This window comes from Aedes aegypti, chromosome 2 (assembly GCF_002204515.2).
Source record: "Aedes aegypti strain LVP_AGWG chromosome 2, AaegL5.0 Primary Assembly, whole genome shotgun sequence".
In the NCBI taxonomy this organism is placed as follows: domain Eukaryota; kingdom Metazoa; phylum Arthropoda; class Insecta; order Diptera; family Culicidae; genus Aedes; species Aedes aegypti.
In genome coordinates, this window is record NC_035108.1 from 269,809,033 (window position 1) to 269,828,639 (window position 19,607).

The following is a 19,607-nucleotide window of genomic DNA, read 5'->3' on the forward strand; positions in this document are numbered from 1 at the left end:
TGACGCTGTGCGCGCTGAGGCAGATGTCGCATGCCTATAAGTGACTGTAAGGGTGTGTTGATCTAAGCCTAACATTCATCAACTGTAAGGAAAAGGAGATTAAATGCAGATACAACCTTCTGCAATTATGTTCATTAGGGTATCAACTAGTGTATTTGTCATTCTGGGCTTATTTGAACGCGAACAATTAGTATACGGAACGAAACAGTGACATAGGATCAATTTTCAATATATTTGAGACGAATATCTCTTACAAACTTCAAATCGAATGCGCCAGCTGGTGGAGTAACCAATTGAGTTGAAATTTTGAGAGAGCGTTTTTCTTACCATAAGGCTCATATCAAGGGGGTACCCCGTTGAGTTTTAAAACTTTTTTGTTTAAGGGCCAGTTGCCCATGTTGAGAATTGAAGGCCGGCTCTTCAACTTCAGCAACGTGTACAGCCCTTGCTCCGGAAGCACTGATGATGATAAAGACGCTTTTTACGCGCAGCTCGAACGCGAATACGACAGCTGCTCAAGCCACGACTCCAAAGGAGATCTAAATGCTCAGGTTGGCCAGGAAGAGGAGTTCAGACCGACGATTGTAAAGTTCAGCGTCCACCGGCTGACGAACGAGAACGGCTTATGGCTAATTGTTTCGCCACATCCAAGAATATAGCCAATGGCTATTAGCCATTCGTAGCACCTACTTCCTGCACTGCCTTCCATTCCGATATACCTGGAGATCACCACAGCAGACGAATCACAAATCGACCACGTTCTGATTGATGGACGGCACTTCTCCGACATTATCGACGTCGGACCTATCGTGTCGCTAACAACGACTCTGACTACTATCTGCCCAAGTAACCGCAAGCATTAAAGCATTACCGTAATTTGACCGTAGTTCAGCGAACCAATGCATCATTGCTTTTATTCAGCAACATGCGTGCAATAGTACTTTAAGTCCAATTTACGAATGCATTGAAGCATTGCTTTATTTTAGCAGCCAAACGTGCATTATTGAATGATATACGGCTACCATCCAATGTTTTATAGCATAATCTTACTCAATGCTTCATTGCAACAAATACGGCAATACCTCGTCACTTCTACTGTCAGTCCTTCCTCGAAGTAACTTTGGTGGGAACAAAGCAAAGTCATGTTGACGGTGTCTGGGTTCAATTCCCGATCGGTCCCGTTCTTTTTTGGTATGAAATTTCTTTCAGTTTTATGGACATAGACATATGAAAAACATAGCAACTTTGGCAAAAAGAGCATGACAGTCAATAATTGTGGAAGTGGCCATAGAACACTGTGCTGACATACATGCTATGTCGCAGTGTGGATGAGGAAGACTATCACTTTTTCTTTGATACGATATGCAAGTAACTCAAGAATGTTTTATCATAGTTATTTATTAATTCAATTTTCCCAAATTTCGAGCTATTTGCTGCTACATCCTATTATAATTTAGAAGTTTTGTAGGACGTAAATGAGATATAGTGGATGTTTATTCTATTCCGAACCATCCGCTCCAGGTCCTCAAACATACACATTTCCGGCAGCAGATTTGTCAGGAACGTGAGTAGCAGCGTCTTTTCGCGCTGCGAATATATTGCTGCACTGGACATATCTATAAGAAATTGAATGTTAACTAAATTAATTATGGTGCATAATCCTTAAAAACTTACAGTTTTCATGAAAATAATCTCTTCCTGACTTGGTGATTGCAAATAGTTAAACCGTGTGCTCTAAATCAAAACAAAATCTGAACAGCTAAAAAGTGACATATGCGGCATCAGCCTGCTCTTGCAGACTCATTGCTTTAAATTACACATTTTTACCGGCCTAGACATGCAGCGTTTGTGGTCTGGAGAATACGGGCGCCCGATCATGACATCATCTTCCATTTACTTCAGGTTCGAGTCCCGTCATAGGAAATAGTCAAAATGAAATACAAAAAAAAAAAAATTAATGATCAAAAAAAGTTGTTAAAATGATAAAAAATACCAAAAAAAAAAATATAAAAACGCGTATTCTTTAAATTTATTTTTGTTTAATGCATTCAACGAACATTCCACGTACACACATTTAAAAAGGCAATGAAGCCTTAAATATACATTGCCCACGGCTTACTGCATGCGTTATATACACTTTGTCTAAAGCTTGTATACGGTACAGACAGTAATTATACTTTAGCAATGGCTAACATAAGGCTAAAAAAAGCCGTATTTAAACTGTAGTAACGCCCTTTTCCACTTCAATTCTGCTTTAATGAAGCATAAAATGCAGTATGACTTTATATCATACATTTTATAGTAGTATGTAAAGCGATATTAATGCGACTATATACAGCTTTATGGTTACTTGGGTGGTGATGGTTAAACTACGCTCAAAACTCTTCGTCGTAAACAACGTACGGTGCCGTCGGCTGCCCGGTATGACCTAAAGTGACTTAAGCAACTGGATGTCGCAGCTGCACACGCACAGCACCTCGAGGCTGCATTACCGGTGGTCTGGATGAAGCCCCTCTTGAGGACTGCTGGAGAACAGTGGAAGCACTCATCAAAGATACAGCTAAGAGCAACGTCGGGTACGTGGGACGGAGTTGACGGAACGATTGGGTTGACGAGGAATGTAGGCAGTTACTGAAAGAGAAGAATGCAACGTGGGCGGTCATGCTGTAGCAAAGGACCCGGCAGAACGTAGAACATTATAGACGGAAACGGGAACAGCAGACCCGCCTCTTTCGGAGAGAAAAAAAAAAACGCGAGGAGATGGAACAGCTGTGCTGGTCTCAAGAAACACGCAAGTTCCATCAGAAGCCCAACCCATCCCACAACGACTTCGTGCCGCGAGCCGAGATATTCAGGGATAAGGTAGGGGTAGCACTACAATGAATACTTGAATGGCGCTGAGAGCATAGGCAATGAAGGTCGGGACAACGTAGGACATGCTTTCGTCAATACTGTGGACGATGGAAACCAACCAGCCCCCACTTTGAAGGAGATTAAGAATGCCATTCACCAGCTCAAGAACAATGAAGTTGCTGGTAAGGATGGTATCGAAGGTGGGTCCGAAGAGGCTGGTTATTTGTCTGCACCGGCTGATAGTCATAATCTAGAAAACAGAACAGCTACCGGAGGAGTGGAAGGAAGGGGTGATATGTATATCTACAAGAAAGGCGGCAATTTAGATTGTGAGAACTTTTGAGCGATCACCATTCTAAATGCGGCCCACAAAGTATTATCCCAGATCAACTTCCGTCGTCTGTCACCTGTAGTAAACGAGTTCGTGGGGAGTTATCAAGCCGGCTTCGTTGACAGCCAATCGATCGGACAAAGGACCAGATCTTTACTGTACGACAAATCCTCTAAAAATGTCGTGAACTTTTTCATCGATTTCAAGGTGGCATACAATAGTATCGACTGCGAAGATCTATGGAAAATCACGGACGCAAACAGCTTTCCCGGGAAGCTCACGAGACAGATAAGAGCGACGATGAAAGGTGTGCAAAATTGTGTGAAGTTTCAGGCAAACGCTCCAGTTCGTTTGGATCCCGCCGGGGACTACGACAAGGTGATGAACTTTCGTGCCTTTTGTTCAATATTGCGCTAGAAGGTGTTAACAGCCGGGGTACGGTTTTTACGAGATCCAGTCAATTTGTTTGCTTCGCGGATGATATGGACATTGTCGGCCGAACATTTGAAAAGGTGGTAGACCTGTACACCCGCCTGAAACGCGAGGCAGTATAGGTTAGACTGGTGGTGAATGCGTCCAAGACAAAGTACATGCTAGCTGGCGGGGCCGAGCGCGACAAGACTCGTCTAGGTAGCAGTGTTACGATAGACGGGGATACTTTCGAGGTGGTCGACGAGTTCATCTGCCTTGGATCCTTGCTGATGGTTGATAATAACGTTAGCCATGAAAAACTAGGGGCGCATCATCAGTGGAAGTCGTACTATGGCCTCCACAAGAAACTGCGGTCAAAAAAGATCGACCTCAGCAATATATGTACTATGTACAAGACATTTATAAGACCGGTAGTCCTCTTCGGGAATGAAACGTGGATTATGCTCGAGAGACCTGCAAGCTCTTTAAGTCTTCGAACGTCGGGTGCTTAGGACGATCTTCGGCGGCGTGTAGGAGAACGGTGTGTGGCGGCAAAGGATGAACCACGAGCTCGCCCAACTCTACGGCGAACCCTGTAATCAGAAGGTGGCCATAGTTGAAAGGATACGATGGGCAGGGCATGTTGCAAGAATGCCGGACAGCAACTTTGCAAAGATGGTGTTCGTGTCGGATCCGGTTGGTGTAAGAAGGCGTGGAGCGCAGCGACTAGGTGGGCGGATCAAGTGCGCACCGATTTGACAAGCGTGGGGCAGAACCGAGGATGGAGAGATGCGGCCATAAACCGAATATTGTGGCGTGAAATTGTGGATTCAGTGTTATCTGTATAGATGTTAACTAAATAAATGAAATCGTTTTAGCAGCCAAGCAAGCCATGCAGCTCGCAATTTCAAAGTAATGAAACGATTCGAAAAGAATCACTACATGTGATTATATGCAGAAAGTATGATGATACTTATTAGCTATTTTAGTAGGAAAGCAATAGATTTGAATTCCTTTGAAATTGCCATAGCCATAATTGACAAATTTTAATTGCGCTTAGGAAAGAACCAATCAAAAGTGAATTCTGTATAAATTGATTTTGACTAGAAACTTCGCTACTCATAATTGATAAAATTTCGCTGTACTTCATAGGTGTTCCTGACATAATCCCCGTGTTCCCCGCTAAATTTATTTCAATGTTGTTCGATTGTGACTACAAAATGTAACGCGAAATCTCATTGCCTCACGACACAGCGTGTTGGTTTTGGTGGAATCCTATTTCCCAACCATACTGTCGCCAATAATCAGATCAAATGGTTGAATTTCTAAACACAACCAAGCCGACAAACATTCTAACAAAATTCAAATCACATGCAAATAGCAATTATTGAAATTTGTGCACTGCTGCGCTTCTCCTCGGTGTGCTCTGGTGGGTTATGCCGTTCATTTCGAACCGTCCGGCCAAAGTCAGTGCTTTACGCGCTAAAAAGGCCCCGAAATACGCATCGCAGATTGAACATGTTTGATTAAAATGCTATTAAATTTAATTCTAGATTATACGCACTGACCTCAAACTGCATAAATCAATACACAAATGTGCAAGTGGGTGCTCCGACATTGGGGTTTTGCTGGATGGACGGACATATGGAGGTTCCTGTGCAAAGTCGGTCGGCTTATGTTTCGTTTCATGCCCAGTGGTATCGAAGGAAAGCACAGGAGAGTGAAAACAAATATACATGGGAATCTGCATATGGGGAGCTTTCATCATGGCTTACCTATAACCAGAGGAATGTGAGCCACTTGGGGTAAATCTGATACACGTGTTGGTCGTCTGGCACGGACGGCGGTTTTTAAAGGGAAACATTTTGATATAATTTGCAGTATGAGGATAGGACGTCAATAGTAACGATAGAGGCAATAGTAACGGGTTGAGGAATAAAAAATCGCTTGAAAATAACGGAAGCTCGTTTTTCATATCTGAATACGTCATTTGAAAGCTTTTCTATTCTATTTCACGTGAAAAATAATCTTAGAATGATAAAACCATTGAATCTTAATAAAAGCATTTTCTTCAATACTGGAATATGTTCCACAAACAGTGGTAGTTGCTAACTTCTGTTCCTATAATAGTGATTTACATTTATTTCCCATTGAAACTCAGTATTATAGGAACGACCCACAAAAGGCAAAGGAGCAAAAAGAAAAGGTTTTTAATCGTTTTCTACTATTTCTTTACTAATTTCCAAGATTCTGCTGAAGACGCCATCTTTCTAAGTGGTTAGGATCCTGAGCTATCCGGCAAACAAATTATCTATGCTCACTAGCGCCATCTTTCGAAGTGGCCAGGATCCTGAGCTAGCCGCAAAAAAATGCTATGCTCACTAGCGCTGCCTGGTGGCAAGATTTCGAATCTCATAATTTTTGTAATGATAGCGCTTGAGCTACTGAACAACTTTGCCGAAGACGCCATCTTTCTAAGTGGCTAGGATCCTAAGATAACCGCAAAACAAAAGTTTCATGCTCACTAGCGCCGCCTGATGGCAAAATTTTGAATATAATAGCGTTTATAATGATAGTCCTTGAGCAAATGAACAACTTTGCCGAAGGCGCCATCTCTCTAAGTGGCCAGGATCCTAAGCTATCCTCAAAACAAAAATTCTATGCTCACTAGCGCCGCCTGGTGGCAAGATTTCGCATCTCATAATTTTTGTAATGATAGCGCTTGAGTTACTGAACAACTTTGCCGAAGACGCCATCTTTCTAAGTGGCTAGGATCCTAAGATAACCGCAAAACAAAAGTTTCATGCTCACTAGCGCCACCTGATGGCAAAATTTTGAATCTAATAGCGTTTATAATGATAGTCCTTGAGCAAATGAACAACTTTGCCGAAGACGCCATCTATCTAAGTGGTCAGGATCCTGAGCTATCCAGCAAACAAATAATGTATGCTCACGAGCGCCGCCTGGTGGCCAAATCTCGAATCTCTTGGCTAAAATAATGATAGTCCTTGAGCTACTGAACAACTTTGCCGAAGACGCCATCTTTCGAAGTGGCCAGGATCCTGAGCTAGCCGCAAAAAAAAATTCTATGCTCACTAGCGCTGCCTGGTGGCAAGATTTCGAATCTCATAATTTTTGTAATGATAGCGCTTGAGCTACTGAACAACTTTGCCGAAGACGCCATCTTTCTAAGTGGCTAGGATCCTAAGATAACCGCAAAACAAAAGTTTCATGCTCACTAGCGCCGCCTGATGGCAAAATTTTGAATCTCATAGCTTTTATAATGATAGTCCTTGAGCTACTGAACAACTTTGCCCAAGGCGCCATCTCTCTAAGTGGCCAGGATCCTGAGATATCCGCAAAACAAAAATTCTATGCTCACTAGCGCCGCCTGGTGGCAAAATCTCGAATCTTTTGGATAGAATAATGATAGTCCTTGAGCTACTGAACAACTATGCCGAAGACGCCATCTTTCTAAGTGGTCAGGATCCTGATATATACGCAAAACAATAGTTGTACTGCCTGGGGGCGCAATTTCACTTAAGCAGTGTTGCCAGCTACGAAAAAAAAATTGAACCCTTCATGAAAAACTGGATTACAGTTAAAGAGTATTGCTATGTTGCTAAGCATTATATTTTTCTGTTCCGCTCAAGTTTGATGGTTTTGATCTTTACTTTATTCTTCTTAAACAGTGTTGCCAGCCACATGAACATTTGTGATTCGGCCGACTGTATGGCACACAACACTGCCTTCAACTTTGGTGAATATCCGGTATCGTTATCTTTTTTTTTTTTGGTATTTGCATATCACACCCCCATAACATTGGCTCTTTTGATAACAATCGAGCAGTGTTGCCATCTATTACCAAAATATGAAAACTTGAATGGCCATTTTGGAAAGTTCTCAACCCATGCTTCAACTTTGCCGAATATGTCGAATCAATATTTCCGCATCTAGACGTTGCATTTTTCAAAAACATAATTATAACCTTGATTTTTTTACGACCCCCCGATAACGGTCGTAAAAAGAGGTTGTGGTGTAGTAAGCTATTATCCTTGTTTATTTTGAAAATCAAGAACGGCAGCATTATGACTGATGGACGTGAGGTGATTGAAAGGTGGAATCAGCATATCGATGAACATGCGTGCAGTAAGTATCAAGACAGCGGAAGAAATATCTAAGTCTAAGTTCATCAGACGACTGAAATCAACCAACCACCTTTTTGAGGAAAGTTCCATTCGACACTTCAATAACAATAAAGCAGCTGATAGCAATGGCGTTGGGATTGAACTCATAAGGACATGCTAGGATAAGCAGGTCATTTGTTTGCACCAGCTGAACAGAAGAGCTATCGGAGCTATTGGTACAAGCAAGTAATATTTTAGCAATTTTAGTGATATTTCATCAGTTTTTAATCAATTTTAACGCTCTTTTCAACTATTCCGTGTATCAACAAGCCAATACGTCGATTGGCAGTGTCGGTTCTATGGTTAGTGTAATAAAATCAGTGAAAACGGCACTAACGCAACTATAGTAACATCCACAACTATGGGAACACTTACCCTAGTTTAGATGAACATTATTTCTATACATTACTTCAATTCCGTTTAAGAGCCCAAGCGTGTCGTCGCCTACTTTTTTTTATTCAATTTTGCTTGGGATTTCTTGGTGAGTCTACCCAGAAGTTAATTGCCGACCCTGAGACATTAGAAGAGCTGCCTGAGCTAGTCAGTTGTCACAACCCGTTGAATGACGATTCCCTCTTTCCCATCAAGGCTACCACCGACTAAAGTCCACCTTAAGGACCAGCAAATTCCCCTCGGAACTGCCTCTTAACATTACATCGTGAAGATGGCTATTGTGCTTACCATCACCACTTCTTGTATCACTTACTGCATGTAAATAACTTACATTTTGTGATCGTGCTCTTCTCTTTTCTATTTATTCTACATTTGGGGCTGATATCACGCCGGAGCTCTGTATCTACTGTCGCTTATGTGCTTTGTTTCGTTGCTCTGTGGCAACGCGTTGTACGTTTTAGGCCGACATCTTGCCGGAGCTCTGAATAACTTCTACTAGTCGCTTCTGCGGACTATGGTTCGTTGTTCTGCGGCCAATCTACTGCTTCTCGAACGCTCTAGGATTGACCTGTTAAATGCAAAGGTCGATACAACGGTTCCGATTGGAGAGTATCCCAAGCAACCAAAAGTTCTGATATGACTTAACAATCGAACTCAGAAGTTCACATTTAGTGTAGATCTAGTTCCGTAGAACTTTATTGCTGAATAATAAGATCGCATGTATGTCAACGGTACTTAATGCTCAACAATTGGTACTTCTTATGATTATAGAAACCAGAAAGTTCAAATAAATTACTCACTGAACTTTAATCGAACCTCCAACACAAAGTTCATTTAATGTACAAACCGAACTTGACGTGAACTTTTTTGTAACATGAGAGAAAATAGCTCAAACTTGTTGATAAATTAACTTCAAGCGTTCGCTAGTCTTCGCTAGTTGTCGGTAATTAAATTAAAGCACTTCACGACCACTTTACTATTCTATAAATACTTGGCCGTAACTGTCCTAAAAAAACCCTGGAACTACTCTATATAACAGTCGTACCTTATATGCAGCGCACTGCCTGAAATTGTGGCGAATTGTTTAACACAAGCCAGTTTTGAACTAATGATCACTTTTGTATAATAATTCATTCCTACGTACCTGTTATGAGTTGTTTAGTTTAGATGCCTCGATCGGTGCATTTTCGACCAACTGAGAGCTTTGTGAAGTTCCATCTCCACAAGTTCGGAATAAACACCAAGGAAATTCAACACCTTTCAATATATTCAATAAATGAGTAACTATGGGTCCTTTTTTGAAAACTATTCAGTGTTCATACATGGTTTTCCACTGCGACTTGCTTTATTTTTTATCTAAGAAGTTATGAAATTTATAGCACCACTGAGAATCAAAACAAACTGTGTAATGTCAAATTGTGAAGTTTACGAACAGTTCCACGTGAACTTTTTCAAACTTTCAAGTTCTGTTTAGGATATTGGTGAACTTTTAATAGTACTTCAAGTTCAGAACACGTTCCAAAAAGGAAAAGATAAAGACTACATCTATAAAATCAGCATATCGAGTAAAAGAATGTGTCATTTCGCTATGCGTACATGCAGCAGTGGTATGCACTATAGTTTCAACACAAAGAACTCAAGTTCGATTCTCGACGTCAGTATCAACACAAAAATATAACTTTAAACAAAAAAATACATAGGGTAAATGATGGCTTCGACACCCTGAGGGTATTTTCGGCAGCACTAACTTATCGTCTTGTTAAAATTTATCTACGGAACAAGAGTTACCTGCAATGTACTCAATATATTCCTTGAACTGTGATCTTCCATGTAAATCTCATCTTTCACAAAAATATTATATAACATGGGTTTGATCATTGAATGAAATAAATGCTTACGAAATTATCGTCCTTTTTGAGCTGCCGAATGTGTTGTTTACAAGAACAGCTTAACTCACCACTTTGAAATGTCCAATTCTCCTCTCCAATACCAATTTGTCAGAAAAGCTGCGCACCGATCACTCATGCACTATTAAACTTTTGATTTGTCTATGAAGCACTCGAAAATACTGAATTTTTATGCTTTAAATCACAAAATAAAATTAATGCACTTTGCTTTCCTCGACAATCACTTTTTATTACGGGAATAGGTTGCCAGAAAATCATATTCAATTGCGGTGTTTTTTATTCACAATTTAAATTCATATTAAAAATCGAACACAACTAATTAATTCATTGGAGTTAGGCAACAAAACATGCATTGGTAATAATTGGGTCCTAAAATGTTTAATGAATTCTTGTTTTTATTCAATAATACGAAAGAGCATGTTCTTGCAACTACTTTAGCAAGTTTTCCAGCTCAAATAACGGCTATAACATATTTAAAATTTATTTTAAAAATTGTTCCAAATTTGATCCTTGACACTTTTGATCATGTTTGACGTTCACTTTGTCGAAAAATGCCACAGGGCTTTTAGTTTTAACACTGGGGTTGTTCCTATCTGACAATTTGGAAGGGACACGGAAAACAAAATATACCCAAATATATGAGCTTAAACCAAGGGTTGTGACAAAATCTCAAAAAACAATTAAAACCAAAATTTATTGACTTTAAGGTGAAGATGAATCGAAGTCAAAGTTCAAATTTTCAAGGGCACGGATCTGGAGAACCAAACATCCATTCGAGCTGAAAACCTAATCGATTGGTCAGCACCAGCGAGTGACCAATCGATTAAGTTTTCAGCTTGAACGGATGTTTAGTTCTCCAGATCCGTGCTCTTGAAAATTTGAAGCTTGGCTTCGATTCATCTTCACCTTTACCAATGAAAATCATTTATAAATTGAGTAAACATGTGTTTTTAGCCTAAACATAAGCATTATTAATTAAAATTGGGACAGGGCTTTAGGACCCTATTGAGTCTTTCAATACTTTCCTTATCTGAAGATTGTAGCGCATAAACTTCAATATACTGAGAAACATATAAAATATACGTCTTTCAATAGGTTAACTATTTTGACAACACTCCTGTTGTTCTACAGGCAATCAGAGGATGATGTATTTATGTCAAATCATAAGTGAATTGATTTGCAAAGGGCCAATTCTGATTGTCTCATACACTGAGAATAATATGAACGTGAAAAAAATGTAAAAAAGCCTGTATTCAATTTTGCGTTATCTTTTAGCGATTTTTTGTGCATAGACACTACGGTGCGGCTTATTTTTCAAAAGTTCTCAAGACCAAAAGTTCGTGTGCGCTTATGAATTCAAATCATATTAGAAGAGAAACCTCAAAGTTTGAGCCAAAAATATTAAGATTTAGCCTTCAGTGAAGTCACCATAACTTCGGTTATTTCTAACCAATTCGGAAACTTTTAGCATCATTATTTTCAAAATTAAAATTATGAAAACTTTGTAGAACATCAAATTTGTCTCAAATCAAAACAATTTTTGTTAAAAGTTGTTTTCTCGAATTGTTTCTTCATTTTACTGAAAAATTCATATTTGTTTGACTATAACTTCATAAATACTCAACCGATTTCAAATATTTGTACAGTCGAAGCTTGTTATAACAACATCGCAAGGGACCGTCGTAATTGAGATATGACGTTATAGAGAATAGTGATAACATTAAAATCTTTTTCAAGGGGCCGAAAAATGTCGCGGAGGTTTTTTCGTTAAAAAATCATGTTTTTGTGCAGTTTTTTTTTGATAACTTAGTCAAAACATTTTTTTTAGTGAAATGTGTCGTATGAAAAGTTTGAAAACAATTAAGTAAGCTTCTAAATCATGCAAAAAGATTTGGAATTGGTTGAGTATTCATGAAGTTATGGTCAAACAAAGATATTTTTTAGTAAAATGAGGAAACATTTGGAGTTAACTACTTTTAATTGAAACTAGTTTTGATTTTACACAAATTTGATATGCTACAAAGTTTTCATAATTTTTTTTAAGATAATGGTGTTGAAAGTTTCAAAATTGTTTAGAAATTATTAAAGTTATGGTGGCTTCACAGAAGGCTATTTTTTTATTACTTGAAAATATACCTTCAAGACGCTTGCGCCCCCTCTAAATCTTAATATTTTTGGCTCAAACTTAGAGGTTTCTCTTCTAATATGATTTGAATTCATAAGAGTACAAGAATTTTTGGTTTTGAGAGCTTTTGAAAAATACGCCGCACCCTAAAAAACAGTAGTGTGAGTAGCGAAAAGGGGATTGAATGTAACCCATTCAAACGCAACTCTGAAATTCAAGTAGTCCGATAATCGTGTTCCGTGGATTTTTCTTGCAGAGCACAATATTGTGAATTAATTACCCATGACGTCACGCTGCAACTTCTAGGTTGGATACGCACTTGCTGCAAGTTTATAACCATGACATGGCAATTTTTACAGCCGAAATGCTGCCATAGTGAGATTGAATACAAAAAATATTCGATAAAATAAATTAAAACGAAATTAGGCAGCGTCCATTTATAACACAACGTTAAAATGTACAATTTTCGACCATTCCTCCCTCCGCAACGGTCTTTGCATGAAAAAAAAAATTGTGTTTGAGCTGCAACGTTTGAGCCTACTCCCCCTCCCCATAGAGCGTTACGTAATTTGTGGACGGTGCCTTAGTCTGCATAATTTTAGTGGCGTTATGTATTCAATTTGATTCTCTGCTATTTTATTTATATCTGCAATTCTGTTCTCAGTGTAGTCTGTATTTTCCTGCATTGGCCCTTTCAACGAGTCGAACATAATGAGTGACGTTTAATTTCAGGATTTGTCAACAAATACGAAATGTTACCAATACATAAACTAGTTTTTTCGCAGTTTTGGATTGCCGAAGTGAACATTTTTATTGCCGACAATAGTAATTGCATTGCCGATAAAAGAACAAGTGCCTCGTGACTTTGATGAGGAAAAATAGAAGATTAGGAGAATAAAATAGTGTTTTGTGTATAATAATTAATAAATGAAGAGTGCTCAAGTGTAGGTCAGGTGTCATTTGCTAATTGTTGCATAAAATTGCCATCATAAAAGTTCAGCTGCTTAGGCTGCCGACAATACGTAAGTTCCCCTATTTCATAAAGCAGTCGTGACCAGACAAAAACCACGTCGAGTTGAAATTCACTTCTACCTGTCTGTTTTCTGCTGACGTACATCGACAGGCATGGAATTGGTCGGTGGGTCCATCTACTCTTCTCAGTGCTATCCCCCTGTTGTTTCCTCATGGTATCAGTTCTTGCTCTTCTCGAAATTTTATGCATGCCTCGGTTGCTGTAGTCTTTACTGTCCAATTCAAGTAAAAGTCTTTTAGGGATCAAGCAGGCTATCACATAGACTGTCTCGTATGGCCATCAACCTGAACGTACTGTTCAACAAAGAGTTGTATCTCATTGTGCTGCCACTCACATGGGGCCAGCGTTTCTAAGGGTTGATGTTGACAGTAGTCGCTTCTCGCTGCTGCTAACCGTTGAATTGTTGGGTATGATACGGCAGAGCGCTGGTATCACCTTTACAGCCTTCTCACTTACATAATGGACATGACTGTAGAAGCTCAACCGATCATCTATCATCACTTCCAGATGTTTGACTTCCCGCTTTGAGTCGATGTTGCATTGTCCAACCAAGATTCTCGCAGGCTGCACTGTTTTTCAGATGCTTATCATTACTACTCATTACTACTTACTTAGGCGATCGTAGCCCAACTACAGTGCCAAAAGGCATTTTTGCGTCCAGGATGACCACGCCGCAGTAGCAATTAACTTTTCTATTTTGTTTCCGCGCCATCTCCATGCCAGCCAAATTGCTCTGTGAACTTTGAAAGCCTGCTTTCGATTTATCATTCCAGAATTTTGCCGACTGCGTCTAGCAGATATAATGCTCTATATACTGAAGGTTCTCCAGGAGGCCCTGGAGAAAAGAATCTGACTAGTGGGCTTTGAACCCGGCACCCTCGGCTTTGCATTGCTGAATAGCTGCACATTTACCGCTACGGCTATTCCGGCCCTCAAATGTACCATTTCCAAACGCTAATAATACCGGTGGTTCTCTATAGTCATGAGCCCTGGACCGTGTTGGAAGCAAGGGTGGAATTGGCGGCTCTTTATTGCTACCCCAACGTGTAGCTGGTTCTAAAATGTAAACAACCATACAAAATTACGACCAAACAATGGTAGAGGCGTAATCAATTTTGTCGAAAACATCTATTTTGTAAATCAGCAGAATTGTCTGATTAAATTGCCAACAGCGCAGTGTAGTAGCACGTAGCAAATAATTGCTTGCAAACAATATCCTTCAGGGAGCATTTATTACCTGAAATCTTGTGAATAATATTTTTTACTATTCCGCGTTAAGCCTTAAAACTGGTTCTGGACTTAGGTTGGCGGCTTTTCAATTTTACTCCCATTTGACAGCCGCCCTCCACCCTTGGTTGGAAGAGGTGCTGCATGCACTCGGAGTCTTCAAGAAACAAACGCATAGAACCATTTTTGGTAGTTTGCAAGATACCCAAGCAACAAAAAGTTCGGATGAAAGGGCATAAAAGGCTCATCTTTTAAGTAACTTACCAAACTTCAGTTAACCAAACGAACTTTAGTTTAAGTTGCCTATAGAAAATTATATTTACCTTCAAGTACGAAAGAAGTTCAATTCAAATTTGTTCTGAACTTTCAAGTTCTAGATAAGTTCATGAGTTTCTCTTTCGAGAATCAAAAGTACCAAATGTAAACTTTGGAGTTGCTTAAGTACAATCCGAATTATTGGTTGCTTGGGTAATGATGTGTGGCGGCGAAGAATTAATCACGTTTAATTCTACAAACCCATTATCCTGAAGGTGTCAGAAGCTATCCGGAAATGGGCGGACAACTTAAATTAGTTCAGTGGACGAAGGAGACCAATCAGCCCTCACAAGCTGCTAGTAAAGATATCACATTGAAACTGAACTCATCAAGATAGGCCCAAGGTCACGGATCAGCAGAACGCTTCTAACTTTTATTCAAATGATTTTGAAACTTGGTGTCAAGGCTTCCCTGAAGTTAGAGTTGTATTCAAGAGTAGGCTTCATATAACCACAACCCAAACCCAATATGAAAATATATTATATTATTATTATATTATATTATTTGCATATTGTTATGATATTTTATAGAAAACCAGTCATAACAAGCCATTGATGTGATTATAAGAGATCGTTTACTAAGGCTACATCCACCCAAACCTAAAGGAAAATACGCATCATTCCCCCATCGCATGCTAACTGTAACATTTTGCTAGTTCAAGTTTCCACTGCTTCGATGTAATCAATCGTCGTCTCCCGTGCAGTTCAGTCCAATCCAATCATTTCCCACCGGGTGATGTATATTGCATCAATAACTGATGATTGGAGCACCCCATCAGGAAGTGGGATTCGCCGGAGATTGATTTGCGATCTGGCACCAATGGATATTTCAATGGAAAATTTCCGGTCATTTCCCATGGCCAAGAGAGAGAAAGAGATCACGGTGCACCCCAGACCGTTATTATCAGAAATAAATCTTCATCAATTCTGTACTCACATGTTGATTTCTAGAGCTGAACAACATGTATAGGCAATAATAAAAAAATCATTTTGATGTTACGACCTATACCATGGTCTATGAGTTCTAAGAAATACATTAATGTTAACACGTTTTTTTATATCTACCTACCATAATTACCAGCAGTGGTGAACGCTTCATCCAATTGGCGGTACCAGTCAGTGTTATACGGTTTTGACATTTTTGAAGTTTACATGTACACGACGCCTTAGCCGAGGTGTTGGAGTCCGCGACTACAAAGCAAAGCCATGCTGAAGATGTCTGGGTTCGATTCCCGGTCGGTCCAAGACCTTTTCGTAATAGAAATTTCCTTGACTTTCTTGGGCATAGAGTATCATAGAGTAGTATTGTGTGGCAACGATATACAAATGCGAAAATGGCAACTTTGGCAAAGAAAGCTCTCAGTTAATAATTGTGGAAGTGCTCAAAAGAACACTAAGCTGAGAAGCAGGCCCTGTCTCAGTGAGGGCGTTAATGTCAAGAAGAAAGAGCAGAAGAAGAAGAATACTTACATGACGAAACACGTGTCAAATGTACAAATTGAAATTGAAACTGCGAAAAGGAACCACTTACTCCGGTGGGGATCGAACCCACGACACCTACAAGCTGCGGAGCCCCTTGCGAGACCCCGATGCACGGAGCCGACCTGAACTCGATTAGCCCAAATCATGTTGTATCACCATTTCGCAGTGTAAACTTCCTTCGGATGCATGAGATGTACATTTCACACATACACCATCGTGTACATGTATACATCAAAGCGAGGGAGAGTTATTTTTAGATAGGAAAAGGTTTCGACCGTGATTGTTTTCAAATTATTATTGTTTTATGGCTATATCGGTCATGCGACTCAAAGGTAAAGGGAGTCTATAGAAGCAAATGATGGAAACGAATAGGTGCATAGGCGTCGCAAGGGAGCGACAAGATTGAAATTTAATTAGGTGGTGAAAATTGAGCAAGCCATTTTAAAGTCAGTAAGCATCGAAGCGTCCTGTATTTTGCCTAGCTTCTCTACTGGAAAAGAGTCGCATGAGTCGCATGACCGATATAGCCATAAAACAATAATAAGTTATTTTTAGACATCAGCATTGTTATACATCGGCACATATTATAATAAAAAAAACATCCGAGATGTTCGCATTCGTATTGCAGTTTTTTTCAATATTTCATATGGCAAAATGTATGAAATCTAAACAAATTAACTTCATAAAAAACTGTAATGGCTTTATCCAGACACAATAAATAAACAATTGTGTGAATTTCACTTTTTTTTTATAATGAGTAGACTTATGCGATAAAAAGGGGGTAAATTCAAAATAGGTCCTATGTTTTTTTTATTTATAAGCCCTGACATTCGGTTTGGTCATAGGAATCGACTGGCGAGCACAAAATTGATTGGGTTTTTTTTCTTTTTTCAAATAATAACGGTCTAGCGAGCACCGGGAGAGATTGAACGAACTTCCTTGGAGTGCGAGGCGTGATGAGAGAAAGGTACAATCGAGACACAAAAAAAAAAACGGATGGCTCTCTAAGTACTTTATCCAAGAAAATGTACTTACGCTTCACCCGAAGAAACTGCTGATTGCTGACGGTTTCCCCTTCGCCGTTGATTGCACTGCAAGCGTAATATCCGGCCGACTGTTTCACCACCTTCTGCAGGACCAGGCTCTGGTTGGTTTGGATAACCCGGGCGGAAGAATTGTGCAGCAGAAGAGTGTCCTGTCGGTGAGGTCCATCATAATAAGGTCCATAAATAGAGCGCGCGCGTTTCACGAATCACGGGCGTGTGCAGCATGATGGGAAGAGAATGAAAAAAAAATGGTTAATGGACTTGGGTTGGGTTGGAACATGACTTTCATTCCGCGCGGAATCGTCATAATCAGCGGAGATTTGTTTCCTTTTTTCAATTGGATGACCCAATTCAACCTTGGAAGAGATGGCAAAATAATCAAATTGTATTATATGGGTGAGGTCCCATCTTCTATTTTTGTCATATATATTAATTTTAGGGTAAGATAAATGTACTGTAAATGGCATAACAAATATTATTCGAAGATCTTACCAATAACGTTATTCTGGAAATATTCAGTTACTCGGACATTTCAAGTTCAAAAAGAAACCAAATTTTTAAAGTTTGCTTGTGCTATGAAATATTATAATCTCGTAGTTCCCGTGGATTTTATAATAATTAATATTTTTTGGAATTTCAGCGCCTCTATCAATTTATCTCAATTCTCTGTATATATTCAGTATTTTATATTAAAAAACAAGCTTATGACATTGAATGCATATGGGTTTTCAAGAATTCCTCCAGAAATTCGAAACTATTGCTATGAAATCCATTAACGTAAGTCTCCCATTATTTATTTTGTATTTCTTCATGATATCTTTCATGGATTTCTTTAGGGATTCCTTCAGAAGTTTCTGGGATTCTGTGACCATCAAAAAATAGTTCTGGGATTTTTATAAATTAAATAAGTCGCTGCGCTCCACGCCTTCTTGTACCAACCGGATCCGAAGCGCACACCATCTTTGCAGGGTTGCTGTCCGGCATTCTTGCAACATGCCCTGCCCATCGTATCCTTCCAGCTTTGACCACCTTCTGGATACTTGGTTCGCCGTAGAGTTGGGCGAGCTCGTGGTTCATCCTACGCCGCCACACACCGTTTTCCTGCACACCGCCAAAGATCATCCTAAGCATCCGACGTTCGAAGACTCCAAGTGCTTGCAGGTCCTCCTCGATCATTGTCAGCGTTTAATGCCCATAGAGGACTACCGGCCTTATGAGCGTTTTGTACATGGTACATTTGGTGCGGGCGTGAATCTTTTTTGACCGCAGCTTCTTCTGGAGGCCATAGTAGACCCGACTTCCACTGATGATGTGCCTCCGTATTTCACGGCTAACGTTATTGTCAGTCGTAGTTCAAGGTAGACGAACTCGTCAACCACCTCGAACGTATCCCCGTCTATCGTAACACTGCTACCTAGGCCCGTCCAGTTAGCATGTACTTTGTCTTGATCGCATTCACCACCAGTCCAACTTTTGCTGCCTCGCGTTTCAGGCGGGTGTACAGGTCTGCCACCTTTTCAAATGTTCAGCCGACGATGTTCATATCATCCGCGAAGCAAACAAATTGACTGGATCTCGTAAAAATCGTACCCCGGCTATGAAGCCCGGCTCTCCGCATAACACCTTCTAGCGCAATATTGAACAACAGGCACGAAAGTCCATTACCTTGTCGTAGTCCCCGGTGGGATCCAAACGAACTAGAGTGCTCACCTGAAACCTTCACACAATTTTGCACACCTTCCAGCGTCGCTCTCATCAGTCTCGTGATCTGTTCTCGGGAAAGCTGTTCTCGTCCATGTTTTTCCATAGCTCTACGCGGTCGATATTGTCGCATGCCGACTTGGAATCGATGAAAAGGTGATGCGTTGGGACCTGGTATTCACGACATTTTTGGAGGATTTGCCGTACAGTAAAGATCTGGTCAGTTGTCGATCGGCCGTCAACGAAGCCGGCTTGATAACTTCCCACGAACTCGTTTACTACAGGTGACAGATGACGGAAAATGATCTGGGATAATACCTTGTAGGCCACATTTAGAATGGTGATCGCTCGAAAGTTCTCACAATCCAACTTGTCGCCTTTCTTGAGGATAGGGCAGATTACCCCTTCCTTCCACTCCTCCGGTAGCTGTTCTGTTTCCCAGATTGTGCCTATCAGCCGGTGCAGACAAATGGCCAGTCTCTCCAGGCCCATCTTTATGAGTTTAGCTCCGATACCATCTTTACCATCAGCTTCATTGCTCTTGAGCTGGTGAATGGCATCCTTAACCTCCCTCAAAGTGGGGGCTGGTTGGTTTCC

General features: G+C 40.2%; 1 protein-coding gene across 1 annotated transcript in view; it reads right to left on the reverse strand.

Annotated features, from left to right (window-relative positions):
- LOC5571423 (titin) overlaps window positions 1-19,607 on the reverse strand; it is a 290,096-nt gene that overhangs the window by 44,704 nt on the left and 225,785 nt on the right. Inside the window, exon 11 of the mRNA XM_021845061.1 lies at window positions 17,299-17,458. Coding sequence (XP_021700753.1) covers window positions 17,299-17,458 — 160 coding nt within the window. The remainder of the gene's footprint in view (window positions 1-17,298; window positions 17,459-19,607) is intronic.